This window comes from Macaca fascicularis, chromosome X (genome assembly GCF_037993035.2).
Source record: "Macaca fascicularis isolate 582-1 chromosome X, T2T-MFA8v1.1".
Taxonomy (NCBI): Eukaryota; Metazoa; Chordata; class Mammalia; order Primates; family Cercopithecidae; genus Macaca; species Macaca fascicularis.
The window spans coordinates 160,835,142-160,863,100 of record NC_088395.1 but is presented as its reverse complement, the minus strand read 5'-3'; the positions used below and the strand labels follow the sequence as shown (position 1 = coordinate 160,863,100).

General features: G+C 41.6%; 1 protein-coding gene across 20 annotated transcripts in view; it reads left to right on the top strand.

Annotated features, from left to right (window-relative positions):
* The first annotated feature begins 242 nt into the window (after window positions 1–242).
* GAB3 (GRB2 associated binding protein 3) overlaps window positions 243–27,959 on the top strand; it is a 71,981-nt gene continuing 44,264 nt past the window's right edge. For 12 of the 20 annotated variants that reach the window (XR_012430154.1, XR_012430153.1, XR_012430150.1 and 9 more), the window contains exon 1: window positions 243–352. Coding sequence is in view for 4 of the 20 variants with exons in the window: in XM_074029739.1 (XP_073885840.1) it covers window positions 281–352 (72 nt within the window). In the remaining 16 variants the exon portion in view is untranslated. Of the gene's footprint in view, window positions 353–21,078; window positions 21,351–27,959 lie in introns of those variants that run through there. The other 8 variants (XR_012430158.1, XR_012430157.1, XR_012430156.1 and 5 more) reach the window with 1 other exon arrangement.

Genomic DNA, 27,959 nt, shown 5'->3' with positions numbered 1-27,959 from the left:
CCCTGCTGCATAGGCTCCCCTGGGCACAGCCGCTGGCGGCGCTGCACTTGCTCGAAGGGGCTTCCCAGGCTTCGCTGCCTGCTTTTCTCGCCGTCTTGGGTGGCGGGCGGCGTTGGTTCCCTCCCCGGGGGCCGCAGCGGCCGGAGGCGGGGGTCGCAGCGGCCGCTCGGGGCGGCGCTGGGCGGGCGGGCGCTGGGCCCGCCCCGCCGGCATCCTTGGCTCGACTTCCTTCTGCCGCGGGCGGCTGGCCCAGCTGGAGGAAGCGGCGGCGGCGGCCACGATGAGTGCGGGCGACGCAGTGTGCACCGGCTGGCTCGTTAAGTCGCCCCCCGAGAGGAAGCTACAGCGCTACGTGAGTAGGGGCGCCGCCACCCGCCCGGCCTTCGCTTCCCGTGGCACCCGCCCGCGGGGCGGCAGCGGGGAAGCCGCGGGGCTCTGGGCGCGCCAGGCGCAGCCGCTCCCAGCGCCGGGACTGCGGGCGAGGCCGATGGACAGAAAGCGAAATCGCACGTCGAGCCAGCGTCGCCGCTGTGCTAGGCAGCGGGCCAGAGACCAGGTGGCGCCTGCCCGCGGGTCTCAGGGACTCCAGACCGCCGCTGACTCTAGCGGAGGGAGGCGGGTTGGGGCTGAAACCTCAGGCACCAGTCTCCGTGCAGGAGCGGCCAGGGTGACATCTCGAAAGCGTGCCCCTTTCTTTGGCGGGGGGTGGCTCTGACACCCATTGCCCTGCGAGGGGGACGCGGCAGGGCATAGGGAGACTGACAGCCGGAGGGGAGTTGCCTGCATTCCCCCAGGACCGTAAGGAGTGCGGAGTGCTGCTCTTGTAGCTGTCATCGGACACTGCTGTCTGGAACCCTACACAGTGTAACTCGTTTCTCATCGTGTAACCCGTTTCAGCTTCTTCTTAATGCTGACACTGCGCTTTTATAGTGCCAGCAGGACAATTGACTTTTACTAGTATGAAATTAGGAATACTTGGAAGAGCATATCTTCCAACATATTCCATTACTGTTTTAAGATGTGCTATCGACACCTCAAAAGTTCGTTATCTCCATCAGCGTCCTCACGATAAGGTTTTAAAAACATTCTGCTTAAAGACCTGATTGCTACTCAGTATTTTTCAGCAATTAGGAAGAACCACTTCAGTCCCCAGGGAGTTGCATATAAATACATATTAGGCCTTCTTGCTTTTTTTAGGCTGGGAGTAGCTGGATGGAATCATCTTGTTCTTAATTCCTAATTTCTCTGCAACTTCACTGCACGGTGGTAGGAACAAACTCGCCCATGTCTGCGCTCATCCAAAGCAGCCCACCCCAAATGTGGTTCAGCCTTGTGCTCTTGTCTATACAATGCTCTCAAACTGCTGTCCTCTTTTGGCCAAATTTCACAACTGTTTTTGTTCCCACATAAATGAGGCACATATTGTGTGGAAGTTCAAGAGATGGGATTATAAAACGACTTTAATAATGTATGAATACTTCCAGAATATGTGGCAGGAGATTTTCCTGAACATAGAGTTGCTCAAACCTTCTTTCCCCATTCACCCCAGGCTAGACAGTGTTTGTTTCTCTCTTAAGAGTCTTTGAAAAGATTTTTGTTGTTTGTTCTGCAGAACAGAATTTTAGAGGAAGGTTGTTCTATTTAGCATGTGAATATCAGGGGTGTATAAATACTGAGATTTCTCTAAGTGCCAGTGTGTCCCTGCATCATTTGCTTTTGAGTCCAGGAGTCCATAAGCACAGGGTCCAATATCTCTTGGCCTCTGCATTATCCAGCTGCTTCCTTAACTGTGAAGCTACTCAAAGGAGGCAAGAGAAGAAAACCTGCTCCCATCACCTGCATGAGCGGGTGAGGCTTTTGTCACACAGCAGTGCTTGAAATGTTGGCTCAAGATGGGTTTCCTTGTTGTCCTTTGGAATGACAGACATTTTAAAGGTTCACTATACAGTTTTAGTAGATGATACAGAAAGATGGTGGACCTGGAGGGCAAAGATTATAGAGTATTTTATTCCCCAGTCTTTTTTTGTATCTTAAACAGACTGGCTTAGGGAAGTTTATTAGTATTTCATCAACTTTGGAAAGGCGTGGGTGTGTGTGCCTATTATCACATGTGGTTCATTCCTGTAGGGGATGTGGCAGGAGTGGACACCGTGCAACTTAGAGATATGTGGGGCATGTGATGATGGGGCAGGGACCAGACTTAAGACACAAGAGTACCTAGGTGTCATCTTACCAACACTCCAAGACATAAACCTTGATGGTTGGGAACTCTCTCTAAGAAAGATCATAGATAGTCAATGCTTTTTTTGCTGACTGGCATCTGTCCCTGGAACACACCACAGAAATAATTCTTTTTCCTTTCATAGCTAAATTTTGCAGGAATCCTTTTTACCACTAGATGGTGATCATGTGTCACTTCAACGGGGCCTGGACAGGGCTGTTGCAGCTGCTTAAATTCAATTCCTGTCACTCCCTCCTGTTAACGGAGCGCTAACTCCGAACTAGGCCCTGTGTTACAGGCTGGGAAGACAGAAAAAAAAGACTTGATTACAGTTTATAGTTTAACATTTATAATAATAACATAGCAAAACTAGTTATTGGCACAACCAGGACAATAACTCAGTTCTTCGTGCTGTCAGGCCAGCAAGCAGCACTCCATCAATGTTTGCTATTACAAATGGAAGCTCAGGCAGTTTTTAGGCAAACCTTTCAGTCCAAAGTAGGCTTGTACTTCATCCACTTGAATCCATCAGTGAAGACAATCAGAAAGTTATTTTTTATCATTGGTCTTTTAAAAGATAATTATTTTCATTTGTATGTTTTGTTTCACAATAAATATATTCTTATGTTAATAAATAGAATGAAACATGAAGACCCCCTTTATATTTCCCCTACCCCCTACTTTCCCTTTGCTCTCCTCCTTATTCCATACTCCCCAACCCAGGGATAACAACTGTTAGCCGTTTAGTGAGTACCATTCTACAAAATTTTTCAGAAAATATATAATTTTCTTTTTGCACAACTGGGATCATATTATACTATCTGTCCTGCAATTTGCTTTGTTCACAAAAATTCTGGACACCTTTCCAGGTTAGTACATATAGATTTACTTCGTTCTTTAAAGCATTGTCAAATATTCCTTGTAATACATATAATATAACAATTTCTCTATTGGTGAACATTTGGCTTGCATCTATTTTATCAATTTTAAAGAATCCTATAATAACAGTGATAATAAAGCTATAATAGTTCACTTTTATTGAGTGTTTATATGTGCCTGGCACTACACTAAGAACTTGTATTAACTCATTTAGTTTTCAAAACAATGACAAGAGCCAGGCACTGTTTTTGTCCCTGGATATAAGTTCTTTGTTGCATATTTAATTTGCAAATATTTTCTAGCAGCCCATAGTTTTTGTCTTTTCATTCTCTTTTGAAGAACTAAAATTTAAAAATTTTAATGAAATCCCCAATACAATTTTTATTTTATGAATCATGGATTTAATGTCAAATCTAACAACTCTTCATCTAGCCTAAGATCCTGAAGATTTTCTTCTGTTTTTTCTATAAGTTTTGTTTTGTTTTTTTTCCTTTTCGAGACAGGGTCTCACTTTGTCACCCAGGCTGGAGTGCAGTGGCATGGTCATGGCTCACTGCAGCCTTGACTTCTCGGGCTCAAGTGATCCTCCCACTTCAGTCTCCTGAGCAGCTGGTACTATAGCTGCTCCCCACCACACACTGCTAATTGTTGTATTTTTTGTAGAGAGGACAGGATTTCTCCATGTTGCCCACAGGCTGGTCTCCAACTCTTGGCCTCAAGCGATCCTTCCACCTTGGCCTTCTAAAGTGCTGGGATTATAGGTGTGAGCCAATGCACCTGGTCTCTGAAAGTTTTATATATTTACATTTTATATTTAGATCTATGATCCATTTTGAGTAAATTTTATAAAAGCTGTGAGGTTTATATCCTGGTTTCTTTCCTTGCATACCAATTTCATTTGTTCCAGTACTATTTATTGAGTAGACTTCCTTTATTCCATTATTTACTTTTGAAACATCATCAAAAATCAATTTACCTGAAGGGCACAGTGGCTCACTCCTATAATCCCAGCACTTTGGGAGTCTGAGGCTGGAGGATCACCTAAGGTCAGGAATTCGAGACCAGCCTGGCCAACACGCTGAAACTCTGTATCTACTAAAAATACAAAAAAATTTGTATTTTTACAAATTTGTATTTTTACAAATTTGTGGTGGGCGCCTGTAATCCCAGCTACTTGGGAGGCTGAGGCAGGAGAATTGCTTGAACCCGGGAGGTGGAGGTTGCAGTGAGCTGAGATGACACCATTGCACTCCAGCCTGGGCGACAAGAGCAAAACTGTCTCAAAAAAAAAAAAAATCCATTTACCATATCCATGTAGATCTATTTCTGGATTCTCTAGTCTGTTCCATTGATCTATTTGTTCTATGCCAACAACATGCTGTTTAATGACTAATGACTGTAGCTTTACAGTAATTCTTGAAATCAGGTTATTTTAGCGCTCAGACTTTTTCTTTCTCAGAGTTGTTTTGGCTATTTTAGGTCCCTTGTTTTTCTATAACAATTTTAGAATTGGTTTGTCAATTGATTTCACTGGCCTCATATCCCATAGCCTTGCTAAACTCACTTATTAGTTCTAATAGCCTTATCTGTAGTTGCAACCTGCAATACTATAAATGTTGCATAGAAATGACGAGAGCAGACATCCTTGACTTTTTCTTGATTTTAGAGGGAAAGCATTCCATTTTTCACCTTTTAAGTATGTTAGCTGTAGGCTTTTTGTAGGCACCTTTTACCAAATTGAGGAAGTTCCCCCATATTGCTAGTTTCCTGAGGCTTCTTCTCATGAGTGGGATTTTGTTGCATTTCCTGCATCTATAAAAATGATGATATGTTTTTTATTTTTTAGTCTGTTACTATGGTGAATTATGCTGCTTGATTTTGAATGTTGAACCAACCTTAAACTTCTGGAATAAACTTCAGTTGGTTGTAACATATTATTATTTTCATATGTTTCTGGATTTGCTTTGCTGATAGTTTTGCTGAAGATATTTGTGTCTCTGTCCATGGGGGATATTGGTCTGCAGTTTTCCTTTTTTATACTATCTTTGGTTTTGATATTAGCATAATGCTGGCATCATAAAATGAAATCAGAAGTTCTCCCTCTTCTTGTATTTTCTGAAAGATGTTGTGTAGAATTGGTATTCCTTCCTCCTTAAATGTTTGGTAGAACTCACCATTGAAAACATCTGGGCCTATACTTTTCTTTTTGGGAAGGCTATCAACTACAAATTTTCTTTCTTGTCTTTTTTTTTTTTTTTTTTTTGAGATGGAGTTTCACTCTTGTCACCCAGGCTGGAGTGCAGTGGAACGATCTTGGCTCGCTGCAACCTCCACCTCCTGGGTTCAAGAGATTCTCCAGCTTCAGCCTGCTGGGTAGCTGGGATGACAGGTGCCCGCCACCACGCCTAGCTAATTTTTTTATTTTTGGTAGAGACAGGGTTTCGCCATGTTGGCCAGGCTGGTCTCGAACTCCTGACCTCAGGTGATCCGCCCGCCTCGGCCTCCCAAAGTGCTAGGATTACAGGCATGAGCCACTGTGCCCGGCCAAATTTTATTTCTTTAATAGATATAGGGCTATTTGGGTTATCCATATCTTCTTGAATGAGTGTCATTAGTGTCTTTCAAGGCTTTTCTCTATTTCGTTAATTTATCCTCTTATCTTTATTATTTTCCTCCTTTTGATTGCATTGGGTTTAATTTAATCACTTCTTTATCTAGTTCCTTAGGGAGGAAACTTAAATTACTGATTTGAGACCTTTCTTATTTTCTAATATAAGCATTTAATGCTACAATCTTCCTTGTTTTTCTGAGACTGAGTCTTACGTTGTCTCCCAGGCTGGAGTGCAGTGACACAACCTTAGCTCACTGCAACCTCTGCCTCCTGGGTTCAAGCAATTCTCCTGCCTCAGCCTCCCGAGTAGGTGGGATTACAGGCACCTGCCACCATGCCTGGTTAATTTTTGTATTTTTAGTAGAGACAGGTTTCACCATATTGGCCAGGCTGGTCTTGAACTCCTGACCTCAAGGGATCCAGCCCACCTTGGCCTCCCAAAGTGCTGGGATTACAGGCATGAGCCCCACCACGCCCGGCCCAACCTTTTTCCTTTATAAATTACCCAGTCTTGGGTATGTCTTCATGGCAGTGTGAGAACGGACTAGTACACCACATATGTTAGTCTGTTTTTACACTGCTAATACAGACATACCAGAGACTGGGCAATTTACAAAAGAAAGAGGTTTAATGGACTCAAAGTTCCATGTGGCGGGGGAGGCTTCACAATCATGGCGGAAGGTGAAAGGCAAGTCTCACATGGCAGCAGACAAGAGAAAGAATTTGTGCAGGGAAACTCCCCTTTATAAAACCATCAGATCTTGTGAGACTTATTTGCTATCATGAGAATAGCATGGGAAAGGCCCACCCCCATGATTCAGTTATCTCCCACTGGGTCCCTCCCACAACACGTGGGAATTATGGGAGCTACAATTCAAGATGAGGTTTGCGTGGAGACACAGCCAAACCATATCTCTGTGGATGCATTCTCTAGTAGGCAGAGGCCAGGGATGCTGCTAAATATTCTACAATGCACAGGACAGTCCTCCACCACCATGAATTTGGCCCAAATGGGTCCAAGTGGTGCCAAGAGGGGGGATATTCTGTTCCAGATTGAACAGTGAATTCCTTCAGCTTAAATGAGAATCCTGTTTATAGATATCCACTTTAATTATAGGAGACTGTTTCCTGTTATGGTGAAGAGGAATGCCAGGGACCTGGGTTGGCTATACAGGTAGCTTGTTTTCTGGGTCGTGGGCTACCTCAGCAACTGGAAGTCTCTGTACTTAGGATTACCACTAAGGGAGGGATCTCCTCCATGAGCCCTATATACTGTGGGAAGGGATTGTCATCCCTCTTTGGAAGTCAGATCACTTGGGTGCCTTGTGACCTCCACTCTCTGACAGGCTTAATAAAATGAAGATTTTGTGTTTTGTCCAGCTTTTCTCGTCATAGTGGGAAGGATGTTCTTTGCATCTTTTTACATTCCTAGAAGTGGAGACCCCTTATATTTCTTCTCTGAGACAAGTTTCTTGATTTTCCTTCCAGATATATTCCATGCATATACAAGCACATATACTTCCCCATTTTTTGCACAAATGGTAGTACACTATACTCACTATTTTGTAACCTCCTTTCTTATTAATGTATTTTGGAGATTGGTCTGTATCAGTCCATAACAGCTTCATAATATTTCACTATGTGGAGATACTATGATAGAACTTCTCTTGTTTCCAGTCTCATGCTGCTGTAAACAATACTGCGGTGAATATCTTCGTACATTGGTCTTTGTGGTTATGTGCAATTATGCTTGTAAAAAAAACTGTTAGAAGTTGAATTGCTGAGTCGAAGTGCATGTAAATGTATAATGCCAATTTTTACTCTCAGCAACAGAGTATGAAAGTGCTTGTCCTCCTGCACCCACTCAAATATAGTGTACTATTAAATGTTTTTATCTTTGAAAAATCAATAGATGATAAATGGCATCTTGTTTTAATTAAATTTCTTTCTGAGTGAGGTTGAACATCTCTTCAAGTATAAAAGCTATTTATATTTCTGTTTCTAGAAAATTATCTTAAATGTAACCTAAATCTTAAATCTTTCTTTGGGTCTGTTTTGGGGCAGTTCTGTTGATCTTCCTGTCAATTCTTCTACTTTTGCCTTAGTTTTAAAAATTGCTATCGAATAGGCAATGCAGTCATGTTTCAAAAATTAAAAAATATATTTTAAATGTTTAATGAAAACTCCTTCCACCTCTGCCTTCCTCCACCCTATTTTTACCCTTACCCCTCAAAGAACAATTTTTTAAATTTTTTTCTTTAATCTTTTCAGTATTTCTTCATATGAACACAAGGAAATACATATACAACTTCTTATTCCTCCTTTTCTAACACAAAAGATACAGAATGTTCTGTACATTACTCCGTTCATTAAAAAATTTATCCTAGAATTGTCTCCATGTCAGTGGCCAGAGTTCAGTTCATCTTTTTTTCTTTTATTGATACTATATATATATATGTATGTGTGTGTGTGTGTGTATATATATATATATATATAAAGATGGAGTTTCACTCTTGTTGCCCAGGTTGGAGTGCAATGGCACGATCTCGGCTCACCGCAACTCCGCCTCCTGAGTTCAAGCAATTCTCCTGCCTCAGTCTCCCAAGTAGCTGGGATTAAAGGCATGCGCCACCATGCCCGGCTAATTTTGTATTTTTAGTAGAGACAGGGTTTCTCCATGTTGGTCAGGCTGGTTTCAAACTCCTGACCTCAGGCGATCCGTCTGCCTCAGCCTCCCAAAGTGCTGGGATTACAGGCGTGAGTCACTGCGCCCGGCCATATTTTGTATATTTATGGTGTACGTATGTTTGCTACATGCATAGAATGTATAATGATCAAGTCATGCTGTTTGGGGTATTCATCACCTTAAGTATTTATCATTTATATGTGCTAAGTATAATCACCCTACTCTGCTATTACACATTAAAACTTCTTCCTTCTATGTAACTGTACATTTGTACCCATTAACTAACCTCTCTTCATTCACCCCCTCCCCTTCCCAGTCTGTGGTATCTATTGTTCTATTCTCTGCGTCCATGGCATCAAGTTTTTTAGTCCCCACATATGATTGAGACCATGTGAAATTTGTCTTTTTGTGCCTGGCTCATTTCACTTAATATAATAACCTCCAGTTCCATCTGTGTTGCTGTGAATGACAGGATTTCATTCTTTTTTATGGCTGAATTGTATTCCATTGTGTGTAAGTACCACATTTTCTTTTTCCATTCATCCATTAATGGACACTTACGTTGATTCTGTAGCTTGGCTATTGTGAATAGTGCTGCAATACACATGGATGACATGAGTATACTTTAAGTATGGTATAAATATGTAAAAACAGCTTCTGTTAATGAGTTTCAGGGCATGGTACTGAGAAGCTTTGTTTTTTAAAATCATATATCTTTAATAAAAACTTTAATTTTTGACACTGGGCTCCCACTCCCCACTCCCCTAAAACCTTATCTTCAGTGAGCATGTCATTTCAGGTAACTAGATGATGATTTAATTAGGCAGATAAAAAGTACTGTTATGGGATCTGCAGAAACAGTCTTGAGGTTAAACTGTCAGGAAAGACGATCAGAATCTGTACCTTCATAGTAAGGGAGATCGGAAAAGAAAGGATCCGTCATTTCTTGCTTCTGTAACTGGAGTTGGTCTCTTCTGTCCCAGTAACTTATAAGGTTGGGAATTCCCCAAATATAGAAAAAGGTGCAGATGCTGGGTGGCCAAAACAACTGACAATGTTACTCCAGATTGCCACTTAGATTCTGGAAGTCAGGTTGATTGGGATGGTATTTGAAGATGTCCTTTTTAAAAAAATCTTCTTTCCTATGCAAGGCGACTTAGTCCAGGGTATTAATGTGAATGCAGCAGAAGGGAAAATATGAGAATATTTTAGAGAAATAATCAATGGGAAATGTTGATTGCTTAATTATAAGGTATGTGAGAGAGGGCATAATTAAAGATTTTGAACTTGGCAGGAGTAGAGATGTGGAGAAGGGTGATTAGCCCAAGATGAATTACAGCAACTCCAATGCTGGCCACATTTTTGCCAGTCATTTGTTATCTGGACACTTCCAATGACAGGAAACCGGTTACATAATATGCTACCCAAATAATCGTGTGATAGTTCTGACTGCGAGAAATTGGTCCTGGTGTTACCTCATTAGAATATACAGAACACCTCTAATTCTTTTTCAATTTCAGAGCCCTGCAAATATCCAACCTAAATGTTGCTGGTTTACTCAGTCATTCCTTAGAATAGAACAGAGTTCTGAGTTCCCTCACTGTCCTGTATATTTCCTCTGAACTGGTACCAGAACTAAATAAACTCCTCCAGGACCATCATTGCTCATCTGGACATCGTGCTTCTGAGAAGGCAGCTGGAGATTCCATTAGCTTTGTTCTGGCAGCCACGCCACACCGTTGACTCACACTGAGCTTCCTGTCAAACGGACTTAGTTTTCCTCTGTGTTTCAGCTAAGCTATCTTTTCTCCAGTCTGTTCTTGTGCTATTGGTGTTTTGCTTAAGCCCAGGAACAGGACCTACATTATACTGTTGAATTTCATCTTTAATTTATTCATTTTTGTAATTGATTCTTTTTTATTTTTTTTGAAACAGGATCTCACTCTGTTGCCCAGGCTGGAGTGCAGTGGCGCAATCTCGGCTCACTGCAACCTCCCCATCCCAGGTTCAAGCAATTCTCCTGCCTCAGCCTCCTGAGAAGCTGGGATTACAGGCACCTGCCACCACGCCCAGCTAATTTTTGTATTTTTAGTAGAGACGGGGCTTCACCGTGTTGCCCAGGCTCAAACTCCTGACCTCAGGTGATCCTCCTGCCTTGGCCTCCCAAAGTGCTGGGATTACACTGTGCCTGGCCTGTAATTGATTTTTTACACCACATCTTTTTGGACACTGACTATGTCATACAGACACTGTGAGCAAGAGCATGGGAGAAAAAACCCAGTTTGGGGGCAAGTCAGTAAGACTGGTACATTCATGCTGGCACATACCAAGTTTGAAGTATCCGTGGGTAAATTTGTCTAGAGCCAAGGGGAGGGACCTGGGCTCCAGATGGAGTTTTGGTGGTTACTGGGGTATAGGAAGTAGTTAAAGTTATGGGGGTGGATGAGACTATCCAAGGAGGGTGTGATGAGTAAGAAGGAAAAGGACCTAGGGCAGAATTTTGGGAGATACCACAGTTAGAGAGTAAGAGGAAAAGTGTCAGCAGAACTGAGAAGAGATAAGAGGAGAGACCATTAGAAGCGATGGATAACCCTAAATACCTTGCAGTGGTAATGCCAGTCACCCGTCTTTCCTCCTAGGGCTCTGACTGATAGGGCACAGAGAAGGAATGGACAAGGGGCACAAGATAAGGAAGATGGATGCAAAACAGCTGTTTTATCACTAAAAAAGCTGAATTGGAGAAAGCTACTTGAGCGTGAAGTCTAAGTGGGGCTTCCGAGTCTTTCTAGTGAAGCAGATTCCCAATATTAATGGTTTAGGAAGAAATGGGTAGCAAGGACAGCAAGAAGTATGGCAGTGGAAGAGAAAGGAGATGAGATGGTAGTTAAAAGTGAAAGAAGCAAATGGGAGGAAAGTATTTATTCATTTGCAGTATCAGCCAGAAAACCAGTGACCCAGGCTACCAGACCCAGGCCTAATAAAGAAAGAAATACAACCAAGTGGTGAGATGGACTCAAAGTCAACAATTTTCCAAAGGGCTGACTACATCTTTAGGGCCTGAAGTGTGTGTTTTAGATGAGTTCTGCCAATAGGTATTTGTGAGATTGAGGATAAAGTGTACTGGTTAGAAGTCTTAATAGGAAAAAACCCCTGGACTGTTTCCTCCACAGGCCAAATGCTTTGGGACAAGCTCTCTAAATGGCAGAGAGGTCACTCAGGTCCAACCCTGGCTTATTCTCCCTGCCCCTGCATTTGATGAATACCTTAAACCTTTGTCATGAATCTGATATAAGACTTTAAGATCTTTCAGGAGAATAACCACTCTTAGCACCAAAATACATACACACCACAGAAAAGCAGAAAGAAAACTTCAACTCTAGCATTTTACTCTTTTTAAATTGGAAGATGGCAGTATGTGGATCCACTTGGCTCTAGATGATAACAGTCAGCACTCAAACATGTTGTTATTTTCTGAGAGAATAATATAATGAACCCTTCCTAGATGGTATTATTGTACTTCCATTAGGAGGAAAATCATATCTGGTTGTTTCCCTTTTTGTGATTGTAGCAGCCACTGATGCTTAATGCTTAATGCTTAAATTGATTAATTCATTAAGGATTACAAATGGTGAGATTCTATTTCTCATTCACTCCTAATCACGTGTTTACTCCACCACTCCATCAAAACTGCTCTTGTCAAGTTTGACCAATATCCTGCGTCATGGGGCTGTTGTGAGGATGTAGTGAGTTATATGTAATGCACTTCATAAGTAACCAATAAAGGTGACCAATTCATTTTGTATTACTAGTACTGCTAGTACTAGTACCACAGAAAGATATTGGAGGATGTGCTCCTCTACCCCGACTTTGGGGGGCTTTTCACTTCCAACAGTGGCAGCTTCTGTTTGAGAGATTGCTCTTGGCCTACCAGAGACCATTTTGCTTGCATGTTAGAGAGCTCAAAGTGTCTGGGAATGGCACACCCCACTCCTTAATCAGGGGAGGGAATGGACAGTGTACAGCCTCTGAAGCAGGAACATACCTGGAATGTTCCAAGAGCAGTGAGCTTGGCTGCAGCCCAGGGAGTAAGGGATGGAGCAGATGAGGTCAGAGTGGTGATACAAGTAGAGGCCTTACTTTAGCCTTTGGCTTTTCATCTGAGTAAGGGAGGAAGACACCAGAGGGTTCTGAGAACAGAACTGACATGATTTGATGTGAATTGTGACAGGATCACTCTGGCAGCTGCCTGCAAGCTGTAGGGGCCAGGGCGGAAGCAGGGAGACCAGGTTGGGGGCTAGTGCAGTGATACAGGTGAGGTGCGTGGAGAGGGGTATATTCTGAAGATAGAACCGGCAAGATTTTCTGACGGATTGGTTATTCTGTGCAAGAGAAAGAAAGGAGTCAAGAATTCCAGTGTCTTGGCCTGAGCACCTGGAAGGATAGAGTTGCCATGTACTGAGATTTGGAAGCGTGTGGAAGGAACAGATTCAGGGAGCCCCCAACTACCCCCATGGGCTCCATTCTGGAAAGATGTCATGTGAACAGTCTGTATTTAATTGTTTTGAAAATTTGCTTTTGGAATTATAGACTTTACTCTTCATTTCACTCCGACTTGTAAATGGGATAAATGGAATGGAACTCAAATAATCACAGCACACAAGAGTGCCGAGATTGCCAAAATATAAGCATAGACTGGGGTGGAGGGGCTTATGTGTGTGGTTTGCTTATTCATACCATAATTTATTTTATCTTTTGATAGATGTTTAGTTTCTTCCTGATTTTTAGTCATTATGAAAAATGACATTAAGATACATTGCACATGTTTGAACATTTTTGCCAGTCTTATATGCAAAGATGTCTCATTTAAAATTAGATATGGATATATAGTTTGGGGCCATTTCTGTTTCTTTTTCTGTGAAATACTGATTCATATATTTTGCCCATGTTTTTCTATTAGGTTATTCATATTTATCTTAATGCCTCATAGAAGCTCTTTTCATGCTTTATTTATTCGATACACATTTATTTGTAATTCAACATAAAAGATTAAAAGAAAACATAGGAAAATATTTTGATAATCTTGGAGTGGAGAAGGCTTCCAGATCGCGTAATAGGAGGATGACCCCACTTCAGTCAGGCTGGATGTGCTGAAAGCATGCTGGGAAGCCTTGGCTGGGGTGGCTCCAGATCTGCTGTCTCTGTAGCTAAGGGCAAGCGTTAGAGTGGAAACAGCCATCAAAGTCAGTTTCCTTCCCTTGCAAAGCAGCCCCTCTGTTTACTTGTCTGTCTCCCTCCCTGAGCGCCTTGCTCAGCGCTGTCTCCCCAGGGCCTGCAGTGTACTACATCAAAGTCGGGGTTCCTTCCCTTGTGGGTTGTGCCCAGTGCCTGAAAACACAGTGTCTTCCTGCCAAGTAGAGCCTTGTAAGAACGTCCCACTGACCTGCGAAGTGTGTGGGCAAAAACCTTCCCATCCTCCCTCTTAGGCCCTGGACTTCCCTCTGTTACAACATTAGCATTCTGCACAGTGATTATTTGTTTGACTTACTCATATTTGTAGCCTTTCACTGGAGACTTTCTATCCAAGTAATTCAGCCTATTTTGCCTTCTTTGCACATAAGAATGTCACCATGCTCTAGACCAAGCTAAAGATTTGGCTATTACTTACTAAAAGGCAACAGCAGCAAAATGACAGCTAGGCCCCCAAAGGGGGATGGCTGCTTTTCTGTCCTCTCCTTTTCTTTAGTTATTTCACCACTAAGTCATGACTTCCTGTTAGAGGCTTCCAGTTCTGGCAGTATTTGGTTCCTATTTCACAAGAAGCCAGTCTGTTACATTGTGGCTTTTAGTGCTAACAAAAAATCAGTGGTTTAGGGTCTTTAGCCACGAGAACAGTGTAATTAGAAGTTAAACTGAGGTTTAAACATTAATTTAACACCACCCAAATTTTCACACCAAATGAGAATTCTAACATCGCCTTGCCAAAAAAAAAAAGGTACACTCTTCAAAGTGTTAGCCCCTGAAATGTTAGACTAATCAACATTGTAAGTAAATATAAGAGATGAAAAGTATTGTCAGATAATTACCTCCAGGACAGATAACTAACTCAGAAAGTCTTAGATTTGAGATCTCTTGAGCTTTAAAGAACATATAACTCTCATACTCTTGAAACTGGGCACAGAAAAAGATGCAAACGCCTTTGGTTCATTGTATGACATTAGTATGACCCTGATACCAAATTACATAAGGAGATTACAGTACAAAAAAGAAAATTATAATCAATCTCACTTAGCGTAGATATGAGAGACGAATTCCAGATGTGTTGTATTTAAATGTAAAGAAAACAAAATAATATAATTTCTAGAAGGGACAATGTTAATTGAATCTCAATCTGATCTTGGGGTTGGGAAAACCTTTCTAAACATGATAGCAGAGGAAAAACTATAAAGGAAGAGACAAGGATTTTTGCTACATGAAAATAAAACATATCTCTTTGCTCACTTATTTATTCAGTCAGTTCTTCAACAAATAATCTAGTGAGTGTCTCCTATATGCTGAACACTGTTTTAGGTAATTCAAAAACAATACCAACTTATAAGACAAATGACAAAATGTGAAAGTTTTTCACATCGTACGAGGCAAGCAAAGAGTTCATATTCTTCACCTTTATGAGTAATCCTGATCAATTATTAGAAAAAGATCAGCATCACAATTGGAAAATGGGCAACATACCTGAACAGCAGTTCACAGACAGTTCACAGCAGTTCACAAAGGGATATGACACATAAAAAATAACATACATTGAATTGAAAATGAGACTGGTTGGTGTTGTATCCAAGTGTGCATATTGACATGTTCTGGACCAGTGCTCACTGATTCATTCAGCAAACATTTTCGGAACCCTAACTTGCACATGTGTTCTTGGGAGAAAAGAAAGGGCATTTGGTTCAACAGTGAAGAGGCCAAGAGTTTGTCTGGAACTGTAAACAATAAAGGGTTCTTCCGTCTAGTTGGTGTGCTTTGAGCCAAGCAAGTAATGAAACCAAGTTGAAATTGAGAATGTTCTTTTCCTCTCCAGGTACCTGGGGATAAGTCAGCATGCAGATGCCCTCTGGGGTCTTAACTTCTCCCATGCTGAGACAGGAGTTTAAGTAAACACTGGTGCCCTGTGGTCTCTGATGGAACAGCTTCTATTGACTCAAGGTTATGTGCTGGCCAGGGGCTCGGAGGTGGTTTTGGCAACTTCCTCCAGCCAGAGGAGTACTTAGAAGTGATGAACCACTCTGAAAGAATTCATTTGGGGGCTGTAGCTGACTGCTGGATTTCCCACCGACCCTGGGGTGCTGGGACCCATTCTAGAACGGCTCACTCCTTCCCCTGTCATCTCTTTTCTTCCCTCCCGCCCTTAGACTCACACATAGCACTTAGGTGTTTCAAGCATTTCTACTGTTTAGGAATTCATATATGGTTAGAAAGCCTTCTCAGCTGCCAGTATCATGTAAGTGTCCACCTCTATTTTTTCAGTACTGTCAGTTTATTTATTTCAATGTAAACGTTTAATCCAGAAAGAATTTATTTTTATTATATGTGGGATGAGACAGAGATTCATTAATTAATTCAACAAGATTTACTGAGTCCCTGTTAGGCACCAGGCACTGTTGGGACATTTGAGAAAGACTTTCTTCAGTATTAAACATCAGATTATATTATGCCCAATAACACAAGATACAAGGTTTTCTGAATGCTTTCCAAATTCATGTATTTTAGGAAAAAGAATAGGAGGACCTCTTGCTAGACTATGAGCTCGTTTTTACAATATGATGTTGTATTTTTCTCCTCTCCTAGACTTTTTAACCTGAATACACACTCTTTCACAATCTCAGTCATTCAGCTCATGCTTTTCTTCACGTGGAATGAGATTCCTCTTTGACTCCTCACCCACTGCTCACTCTTCTGATGTGCTAAGCTCTTTGACCTACATAGCTGTAGTCAGTGGATGACAACTTCTCGACATCACACATAGTCTGCGATTAGGAACCAGACTGAAGCAGATGATCTGATTTCATGGCCACTTCTGCTACATATTCGCTCTTGCCCTTAGGCAAATTGCTCGACCTCTCTGTGCCTCAGTTTCTGCATACGTGTAGAATGCCCTAAAAAGAGTATTTACTCACATGGGGTCTGTGTGAGTGTCAAATGATTTAATTTAATTTAAAGCATTTAGAATAATTCCTGGGATATACATGTTAGCTATTAATATTGCTATTGCATATTTTGAGGGATCTGTGTTACTTCATGTTTGTCTGTGACTCTGGTACTGATATGTTCTCATTGTTAATGGACTCCTTTAGAGACAATCCCAGGAGCCACCACATCTGTGCACTCAGCTTGGGCAATGGGGAATGTCCCTAGGGGACACCCATGGATGTGAGGGTAACATTTTTCATTACTTTTCTTGTGGGAAAAGATACATAACATAATATTGACCATTTTAACCATGTGTAAGGGGACAGTTCAGTGGCATTAACTACTGTACCTTCATGATGTTGTGTAACCATCACCACTAATTATACCTAACACTTTGGAGTTATTCTTAATGTTTTGCAAGTACCTCTGCTTAGAAGAGCCTCCCCTCAACCACATTGGTCTCATACAACTGGTGAGCTCAGCTGCACCGTCACTTCCTCCATATTGTACCTTCCTTGATCCTCCATCCATATTTGATTACCTCCACTGCATCTCAGATACTTAATGTATCACAGAACTTACCAGAGTTTAAAATAACTTTATTCCTCAGTTGGTTTTGGCCCATTGTTTCAACCCATAATTTTGCATCCTGATCCTGACTTAACATATTGGTGACCCTCCCAGGTTTGTAAACACCTGCAAATTTGATTAGCTGGTCTTAATGACCTCAAAGATTCTGCCACACAAGAAATAATGAGCAACTAGCCAGGATATTCAGTGGCACTTTGGTTGACAATACATGAGGAAGGTCAAGTCCATGTCATGTAGTGTGGCTGTACTTGAACACAGCCCTGTTGGCATGCTTATATTTGCTGAACATTTCTCCTCGAGATTCTTCCTTCCAAGGCCCACCATACTGTAGAGATACAGGACTTTTCTGCTTCTGTTGACAAGCTATGGAAGCAGATCCTGTGGGCCAGGCCATCTTCAGGACAATCACAGGAAGTTATTCCATGCCTTGGACAAGTCCCAACTCTATCTGGCAGGGAGCAGAAGGTTACAGGCCATCAGGCTGAAAGGTCACCAGCAATGCCAGGGCTAGTGGCATTGAGCCAGGACAGAGAGGAGAAGTGTGTAACCTGCTCCTGGAAATTCCCAACCTTTGTGGCCCCCCCTTGGCAAGGAAGTAGAAGGCAGAGGGAAAGGGCCCTCTTGAGTAAAGCTCAGCAGAAAATAGAAAATTAACCAGATTTCTGTTTCTTTAATGATGCTTACCTTTTGCAACATATAACATATAAACACCCCCCAAGCCTCGTGAGCGCGTTCAAGGTGTAGCTACTGGGCAGAGAACGGGAGATCAGCTTAGAGGAGCAGGTCTTGGGAAGTTACCAAAAATCTCTAAGTTGTTACCAAATGCTTTATTTCATTTCATGTTCTGGGACCACATCCAAGATTCCTAGGGGCCTTGCAAGTGGCAGTCAGTAATTGAGTTGTTAGGTTTTCTAAACAGTAACTAGAATCTACTAAGTATATGTCAATAGCAACACAAGAACAAGAAAAACACCATAGGGGAAAGTTGTCCATAGTCAGAGGAGCAGGGGTGAGGAAGGGTGTCAAAGGAAATGAAAAGTCAGTAAATCAGACAAGAGCAAGTCTTATTCTTCTTTCCTTCTTTTCCTCTGTGTCTTCTGGACTCCAAAGAATGTTTGCACATGAAGGGACAGAAATATCCAACTTTGCAATACAGAGCTAAATCAGAGGAAATAACTTTGACAGTTCCATGTGATAGAACAGTGCTCAAAGTGCTCTAGCACATGACTGTTTTCCTCCAGATACCCCCACAGCAAACTGCAGAGTGTGGCAGGAGCAACCAGCTTGAAAACTTGCCTGGTAAAGTTCTAAGCTATCTTGAAGGGTCATCAACCAACTTGAATGGCCACATACCCTATCCTTACTGTGGCTCTCTGTTTTCTCTCTTAATTTCAAAGAATTTGAAACAATGTTGTTGAACACCGAATGGGGGAGCCATGGGTTCAGATTCACTGTTACTCAGTGAGCAAGCCACTTCATCTGTCTAAGTACCAGTTTCTTTTTCTGGAAAATTAGGGTAGTAGCTGCCTTGACCACTGCACAAGATTAGGAATGTAAGTTGATAAAAACTTGTAGGAGAAAGAAATGTCATCAGTGAAAGCTCATTTGCCCTTGTTCCATGAGGCCTTGATAGCATGCTACACAATAGTATTATCTGCTAATTGCAAACCAGAACCCTGTGATTCAGTCTGAATCCTTTCCTCTCCCTGGTGGCCCACATGCATTTGGTGACCCGGTCCTATTAATTCTCCTTGCAACTTGTCTGCTATGGCCACATCTCTAGCTTCATCTTCCGTCGCTCCAAACCTCTGGCAGTTACACACTCATTCAGGTGGCACTCATTAACAGCATTTGGCCCAGTTCTTGGTTCATTGCACCAAGCGTCATAGAAGCAGGGCCTGGGTCGTATTCATCGCTGTTTCCCTTGCACACATCACAGGGCTTGGTTCACAGTAGGCATTGGATAAATGTCTTTTCACAAGAGCATTGAGTCCATTTGCATTTAAAGTAATTATGGGTGCCTTTGGATTGACGTCAAGCGTCTTATTGTGCTTTCTATTTGCCCTATCTTTTCTAGGTTTCTTTTTCTGCACTTTTAAATTTTCCTTTGGATTGAGTGTCTTTTTGTAAACTTACTATTTTGAAATCACTGGATTCACAGGAAGTTGTAACGAAATGTCCGGAAGACCAGTGCATCTTTTCCCCCAGTTCCCTCAGTGTCGCCATCTAGCATAATTCTAGTGCGGTCTCACAACCAGCAAATGACATTGATACCCTCTAAGAGCAGCTGTAGGTGTCACCCCTTGCACGTGCATGTGTGCACATGTGTAGCTGTGTGTGATTTCATCACCTGTGTAGAGTCATGTACCCACCACTGAAACCAATACTGAACTGTTCCATCACAAAGATCCCTTGTGTTGCCCCTTTATAGCCATACTTTAGTCAGTCATTCTGTCCACAACAACACATTGAGTATGTATTGTATGCCAAGACTGTTAAAGATGTTGGAGGTACTTTAGGGACCAAGATGGGCAACGTCCTTGCCTTCACAGAGCATACAGTTTAGGTCAGCACAGGCTAAAGTTCCAGGGAAAGTTGGAGCCAGTTGCTGTTCACTGGGTGTGGCTTGGTTTCCAGGATTTCTGTGTTCTATCTGTAACTCTAACTGCTCCCCAAGCTAGTTCCATTTCCAACATCTCACCAATTTACATTCAACTTGAAAGCCTTTCACAGTTGGTTCAGGTAGGTTCTTAGCAACATTTTTATTTCCTCCTTGTTGTCTTTTAATCTGAGGCATCTCCTATACCTGGTCAATAAGGCCACTGAAAAAGCAGTGCAGAAGGAGACCAACACCTGTAAGCAATCAGAACAATCAGAATCTGAGCACCAAAATCCTGGCGCTGTAGACGCTCTTGGCCAGGACAGTATGAAGCACGTCCATGGGTCAGGAGGGGAAAAGGCCCACACAATTCCTTTTGGCAGGTTCAGTCAAAAAGTGCCATTGCTGAAATGACAACAGTATTGAAGGATCAAAACACAGAGCTCCAAATGCAGATAGATATAGCTTCTCCTTCCTCATCCTGAGTTGGAAAGCCTGGCTCTGAAGGCAGGTTGCTGACCCCTCCTGTGCACATGTGAAGGAAATGACTTCATAGCTTTGGGATTTCACCACTGCAGAGGGGGCAGAGGGCCAATTCTGCTGAAACAAAGGGACAATAATCACTCTCACCAGAAAAGTAGTTTAAATCAGAGGTGTCTCTTTACAGCCTCAGAGACTTTCAGGATGTTTCTCAGTTCATTTCTGTGTCTTTTGACAATGGATACAATCCAGGCAGGCCACTTCAATTTTATTGGAGTGAATTCTGGAGCCAAAGAAGTGAAACTTGCTGTAACCCAGCCAGGTTTATTTTACTGTGCAAGTAGAATTGAGTGCAGAAGGAACGTGTCCAAACTTCCAAGCCTTGTTCGTTGTTCAGTTTAATCCTGAACAACATGCTGCAATATCTGGATAGCGTATTTGTTGGTTTTGAGTTAAAACTCTGATATGACGCCTTGCCTGACAGCCTAAGTTCCAGCTTGGAGACCATGTCTATCTGGTTCACTGTTACATCTCCAGCTCCTAGCACATAAATATATGATGAGTAAATTCTGGTAATTAGGTTTGCTATAAACCACAATACTAGTCTTGTTCCTCAAGAGTAGTGTTTTAAACCTAGGTCTGTGATATCATGAAATCACGTGTACAATTCATTCATTCAACAAGTATTTACTGAGCGACTATCCTGTGCCAGGCACTACTAGGCCCAGAGGATAAAACAGTGATCAAGACAGACAAGGCCTCTACTGTCCAGGAGCTCACATTCTACTGGTGGAGGCAGAGAATGACTGTGACTGGCCAGTGTGGCCAGTGAGGCTGGCCATTTCAATATGGATGATCAAAGAGGGTCTCTCTGAGAGATGACAATTAAGTTCAGGTCTCAATGACAGGAAGCAGAGATCTGCATGACAGCCATGCAGAGATCTGTGTGACAGAGTATTCCATGAAGAAGGAACAAGTAAGGCAAAGCCCCCAAGATGGAGAGAAGATTCTACATGTTCTGGAATGCAAAAAGACTAGTGTGGAAGAGCAAGAGAGTGGCTGAGATGTGAAGTGGGAGAGACAGGCAGAGCCAGTTCAGGTGAGACGTTCTAGTCTATGTGAAGGGTTTTGGGTTTTGTTATTAATATATTGGGAAGCCTTTAGAGGGTGCTGACCAAGGGAACAACATGATCTGATTTATGATTTTAAAATGTTACTGGCTACTTTGTTAAGAATGAATTTATGGGGGGAATTGAGAGTGGATGTGGGAAGACAAGAGGCTATTTCAATTACCCAGGTGAGAGACAATGGTGACTTGGACTAGGGTGGTTTTGGGGCAGGAGTGGTGCATGGAGAGAAGTGGACTGATTTGGAATGTTTTGAAAGTAGAGTCAACCACTAGTGGAGAGTGGAAGCAAAGATCACGCCAAAGTTTTTGTATTTAGAAAATGGAAGGATGGTGGTACCATTGGGAGGTATTGGGAGGCTGGGAGAGGAGTGGGTTAAGTGGGCATGAAATAAAAGCTGCATTTTGGCCATGTTAAGTTTGACAGACCTCTTAGATGTGTAAGTGGAGATGTCAGTTAGTTAGATGGTTGGCTACATGGGTCTGAAGTTCATGGGAAAGATCCAGATTGGAAACATAATTTTGTAAACCATCATCAAATAGATGGTAGTTAAGGGAAACGAGACTGGATGAAGCCTCTAAGGGAGAGTATGAGTAGTTCATTAAGGGGAAAGGCAGAACAGCTTGTGTGTATGTGTGTGTGCATGCACAGGCACACACATGCATGTTTCTGACAAAAGAAGATTCATGTATTTAATCATGTTCTCTAAAAGGTTCACAGCCCATAAAAGATGAGGAATTCACTGCTGAAATGATCCATCTTGAGACTGTGGTTTCGAGATAGGCGAATTCCACTTCTGTTGATAATACATATATCCTGAGGTATAAGCAACTAGTTTCATGAAACTGTTTTTTATTCCTCTGTACCCTGAGGATCCAGCCAAACTACCATTTAGAATACTTTTCCCTTTCAAGTAGGTTTTGTGTACACCTCCTCTTGTATCTTCGGTCTATTAGTGATCACAGTGCAATTCCTTCTACCCTCTTGATATCCCTTTTCACTTATTTTGTTTTCATCTGTGGCCACTTAGTTTTATGCATTGTGATCTGCAGAGGTCCGCAAGTCAGGCCTGGTGAATTAGGATCTCTGGAGTGAGGTCCAGGAATGTGCATTTTTAACAGCTCTCTGGGTGATTCTGGTTATTCCTGTCTTCCCAGGCTTTTCTATCTGTGCTTCAGGTTTGCTGATCACTTCTTCAGTATCTAAGATGTTATTATGCCCATCTAGTGTATTTTTTGTGTGGCTCAGATATTATATTTTTTACCTACACATGTTCCATTTTTTTCTTGTCTGTAACTTCCATTTCTCTCATTATGTTCGTATTTTCCTTTACATCTCAAATTTTATAACAGCTGTTTTAAAGTTGTCTGCTTATTCTATCATCTCTGTCATTTCTAGGTTTCTTTCTATTGACTGATTTTTTCCTTTGGTTATTAGTCATATTTTTATGCTTCTTTGCATACTTAGTAATTTCTTGGATGTTTTCATTGTAAATATTATATTATTGAGTGTCTACTTTTGTCTTCCCTTAGAGTGTTGAACTTTGTTTTGGCCACCAATTCAGTAACTTGCTGATGAGCTTGATCATTCCAAGCCTTCTTTTTAAGCTTTCTTAGGGCAAATCTAGAGCAGCCTGTACTCTAGGGCTAGTTTGGCCTTACTGTTGCTTCTAAGGTGTGGCCTTTCTTGAGTCTCTACTGAATGTTCCAGGTCTCTCCATCATGGCTGATAAAAAAAAAAAGCACTCAAACATCTCTCAGCCAGAGCTCTGGCAGTTGTTTAGATTTGGGGTCTTCAGTAGTTGTTTTAGGATTCACCTCATGGGGTTTCACTCTACACACATGAATGTTAGTATTTAGCCAAAGTCTCATGGGGAAACACCTATGTAGATTTCTAGAGCTCTTTCTCTACATAGCTGTGTTCTCTGTGGTCCTTTGTCCTGCAAATTCTACCCACCTCAACCACCCAGAATTCCAATCTCTGCTTTCTCAACTCTGTGAGATGGCCATGGTTGAGAAAGTGCTTACAGGATGAAAGCCAGGGTGATCAGGGACTCACCTCTTTTGCTTTCCTTTTTATACAGGCCACAGCTCTGCACTGACTGCCATCTAATGTCTATTTCATATATTTATTTGATCTAGTTTTCTAGTTGGTTTTATGTGTAGGGGGCAAGTTCAGTGTCCAGTACACTAATGTGGCTGGAAGTGGAAGTCCTTCCAGGTGATTCAAATGCATAATAAAGGTTGCAGAGTGTATTCATTTCCTAGGGCTGCTGTAACAAAGTACCACAGACTGGGTGGCTTAGACAAGAGAGGTGTATTATAGTCTCACAGTTCTGGAGGCTGGACGTCTGAAATTAAGCTGTCAGCAGATTTGGTTCCTTCTCAAGGCTGTGAGGGAAGGATGTGTTCCAGGCTTCTCTCCTTGACTTGTAGATGGCCATCTTCTCTCTGTGTCTTTTCACAATGTCTTCCTTCTATGCATTTCTGTGTTCCAATTTCCCCTTTTTACGAAGACACCAGTCATATTTGATTATGACCTCACTTTAACTTGCTAAAGATTATTTCCATATAAGGTTATATTTGGAGATACTGGGGGCTTAGGAGTTTAACATATGAATTTGGTGGGGGGGGTGACACCTTGCTGTTGCATAGGACCCACTTCAGCCTTGCAGGTACTCACACCTTTGTTCACTCCATTAGGAAACAAACTTGGAGATGTTTGTTAACTATGTAATCAGCAAGTTGGATTGTTTTAAGATGAGAACAATGTGTAGCTTTTACTCTCAGAAGAATGGGATTAAACTGTTCTCTAACAATTTTATAAAAACTAACAAGCCTGTGACCTAGACACACCTTCCTGGAGGAGACTAGAAATGAGCACAAACACCTTTACACAAGGTTACAGGATATTGCAGGGTTTTGTTGTTAGAGATGATACTGGTCGGTGGTAATGAGTCAGCTTGGTGGCTGTGGCAGGAAAGGCTGATGGGAAGTGGATCTTTTGATGGTCAGAGCTGGAAAAGCCCTCAGAGCTCATCATTTTATAGTATGGGGAGAAGCAGTCCCCAGGGCAAGTGACGCCATGAGCCCTGGTGGCCAATAGTCACATTGTCATTTTATTTTGTTTTATTTAATTTTATTTATTTATTTATTTATTTATTTATTTATTTATTGAGATGAAGTCTCACTTTGTTGCCCAGGCTGGAGTGCAGTGGCCCGATCTTGGCTCACTGCAACCTCCGTCTCCTGGGTTCAAGCAATTCTGCCTCAGCCTCCTGAGTAGTTGGGATTACAGGTGCATGTCACCACACCTGGCCAATTTTTGTATTTTTAGTAGAGAAGGGGTTTCACCATGTTGGTCAGGCTGGTCTTGAACTCCAAACTTCAAGTGATCCACCCACCTCGGCCTCCCAAAGTGCTGGGATAACAGGCGTGAGCCACCGCCCCTAGCCCACGTTGTCATTTTATAAGTTACTTTTACATTGATAATGTTTTGCCATTATTTCTCATTGGTTCACTACAATTATACCATAAGGGTGACAGGGCAGGGTTTACTATTTCCATTTACAGGTGACGGGACTGAGGTTTGCAGAAGCTGAGTTACTCAAGTACTGTGTGCTCAAAGTCACACAGAAAGTCAAAAGTAGAATCAGAATTCAAATTCAGGTCTCTTGACTTTCAATTCAGTGCCTCCCCCACGCCCATTTTTGTACTCCATTTCTCTAAGTTACTGTTGTGGATACTTGTTTGCATAGTGATTCTGCTTTCTAGATCCTCTTGACCCAGGCTTATCTTCACAGTCTATCCTGAACTCTTGACCTCACCCTTTTCCATCTTGGCTTCCCAAGCTGCTCATGACCTACCCGGCAGAGAAGGACTGAGGGGAGAAGGTGAAGTCCAGCACAGCTACTTGAAGCCAGCAATCCTGCAATTTTATGTTTCCATAAAATGCAAACATCTCAGTAAGAAGAGAGGGCAGCCCTCAGGTCCCAGCATCCTCATACCCTCTGTTCTGAAGTGTTCACCATCATCTTTTGTACTCTTTACTTCCTGACCCATCTCTGAACTTCTTAGGTTCAGACCCCTCCACTTATCTCTTATTTATACTCTGACACCCCCTCCTCACATCTGGTAGTTGATGCTGGACATTGAGCATAAACCTCTGCTTTCCTTCCTCATTCTGTGAGCTTATGAACTCCCTGATAAACATAGCACCCTTTTTCTTTACATGCACAGCGTCTGGCACATAGTAGACACTCGGTAAATATTGATTGAATGAATCCACAAATGTGCCCTGTACAGAGGAATTGTTTTAAGATTTTTTTTATCATAAAAGAAAACACAAAGCCAGGCACAGTGGCTCACGCCTGTAATCCCAGCACTTTGGGATGCCAAGGCAGGCGGATCACCTGAGGTCAGGAGTTCAAGACCAGCCTGACCAACATGGCAAAACCTCGTCTCTACTAAAGTACAAAAAATTAGCCAGGCATGGTGGCGCATGCCTGTAATCCCAGCTACTTGAGAGACTGAGACAGGAGAATCGCTTGAAGCTGGGAGGTGAGCCGAGATCACACCATTGCACTGCAGCCTGGGTGACAAGAGCAAAAAACTCCATTTCAAAAAAAGAAAAAACAAACAAACAAACAAACAAAACAAATATTGAAAATCACATAAAAGAAATGTATTGAAAAGTAGAACTTTGCCACCCACAACAGAAGTCCCTCCATGTGTCCTTGTCGATCATAACCTCCTCCTTCTTCTCCCCATAAATAAGCACTATCCTGACATGTACAGAAATATCTTCTTTGCATTTTTAATGTTTTCATCACTCAAATGAGTATCTGCTAGGCACACTTAAAAATTTTGATGTGTCTTTTAAGTATCATCTAATCCATAGATCTCTCCTCTGTCCCTTTATTTTTCTTTCTTTTTAAAAATAAATTTTATTGTATATAATTTGGAGTTTACAACATGACCTTATAGGATACCTATGGATAGTAATGGTTACTATAGTGAAGTAAATTAACATATAATCTCACATGTTTATTTTTGTGTGTCAATAGCAGCAAAAATGTACTTATTTCACAGAAATCCCTAACACAATTGCATTAGCTGCAGCCCTCATGCTGTACATTGGATCTTTAGACTTGCTCCTCTTAAATATTTGTTACTCTGTATCCTTTGACCTACATCTTCCCATTTCCTCCCATCCTATCTCTGGTAACCAGTTTTATTTTTTTATATTTATAAATATACCACAGTACATTTGACCTTTCCCCCCCACATACAAGATAGATCATTCAGTATTTGTCTTGCTGTGTCTGTCCTGCTCCACTTACCATAATGTCCTGTAGATCCATCTATATTTTTGCAAATGGCAGGATCTCCTTCCTTATTAAGGATGAATAATATTTCATAGTGTGATGCGATGCACATACCACAGTATCTTTATCCACTTATCTGTCAACAGACACCTAGGATGTTTCCATATCTTGGCCATTGTAAATTAATGCTGTGCTGATCATGGGAGTGCAGATATCTTTATGAGATGGTGATTTCACTTCCTTCAGATCCTTCACCCATTTTTTAATTGTTTCTTTTTCTGCAATTGAGTTGTAAGAGTTCTTTATAAATTTTGAATATTAACCCTTTAATGTAGTTTGCAAATATTTTTCCTAGTATATAGGTTGCCTTTTCATTTTATTGATTGCTTCTTTTCCTGTGCTTTTCTTTGCTGATTGTACCCTCATATCAGGCTATCAAAGGCACAAAATGTCTGATTGTTTCTATTCCCAAGTTAGCAGCTGTTGATGCTTAATAGCTATACCTATTAATTCATTGGGGCTAGCAAAGTGGGGATATTCTAATTCTGTCATTTGTTTTTCCATTACTAATCAGAATACATTCATAAAGAAACATTCCCTTCATCTACCCAAGTGGGACAGCTCACATAGCAAAGGTTGGATAATGCTTGATTCTTCCCTTTACTTAACTAGTTTTCAAGGAAATGAAGTAGTTCCCTTACATCCTCTGAAGATGACAAATTCTTTTTCTAATATCACAATAAACTCATGGATTTAAGTGTATTTGGTGGATTGCAAGCCACTATAGTTATTATACAATCATGCATCATTCAATGACAGGGATATGTTCTGAGAAATGTGTCATTAGGCGATTTAGTCAGTTTGCAAATATCACAGGGTGTACTTACACAAACGTAGCTTACTACACACCTAGGCTATATGGTATAGTCTATTGCTTCTGGGCTACAAACCTGTACACCATGGTACTGCATTGAATACCATAGGCAATTGTAACACAATGGTAGGTATTTGTGTATCTAAACATAGAAAAGGTACAATAAAAATATGGTATTAAATTTTATGGGATTCAGATGTCTCGGAGGATTGAAAAAAAATCTTACTGGACCACCATTGTATATGTGGTTCATTGTTACTATAATGTCATGCAGCATATGACCGTATTTATGAAAGCAAAAATTCTTTCATATATGGCCAGTGGTAACCTCTTCAGGTTAGCCCCTAAGTCCTTTTGAGATGGCCCTCGCCATTCCTTGTG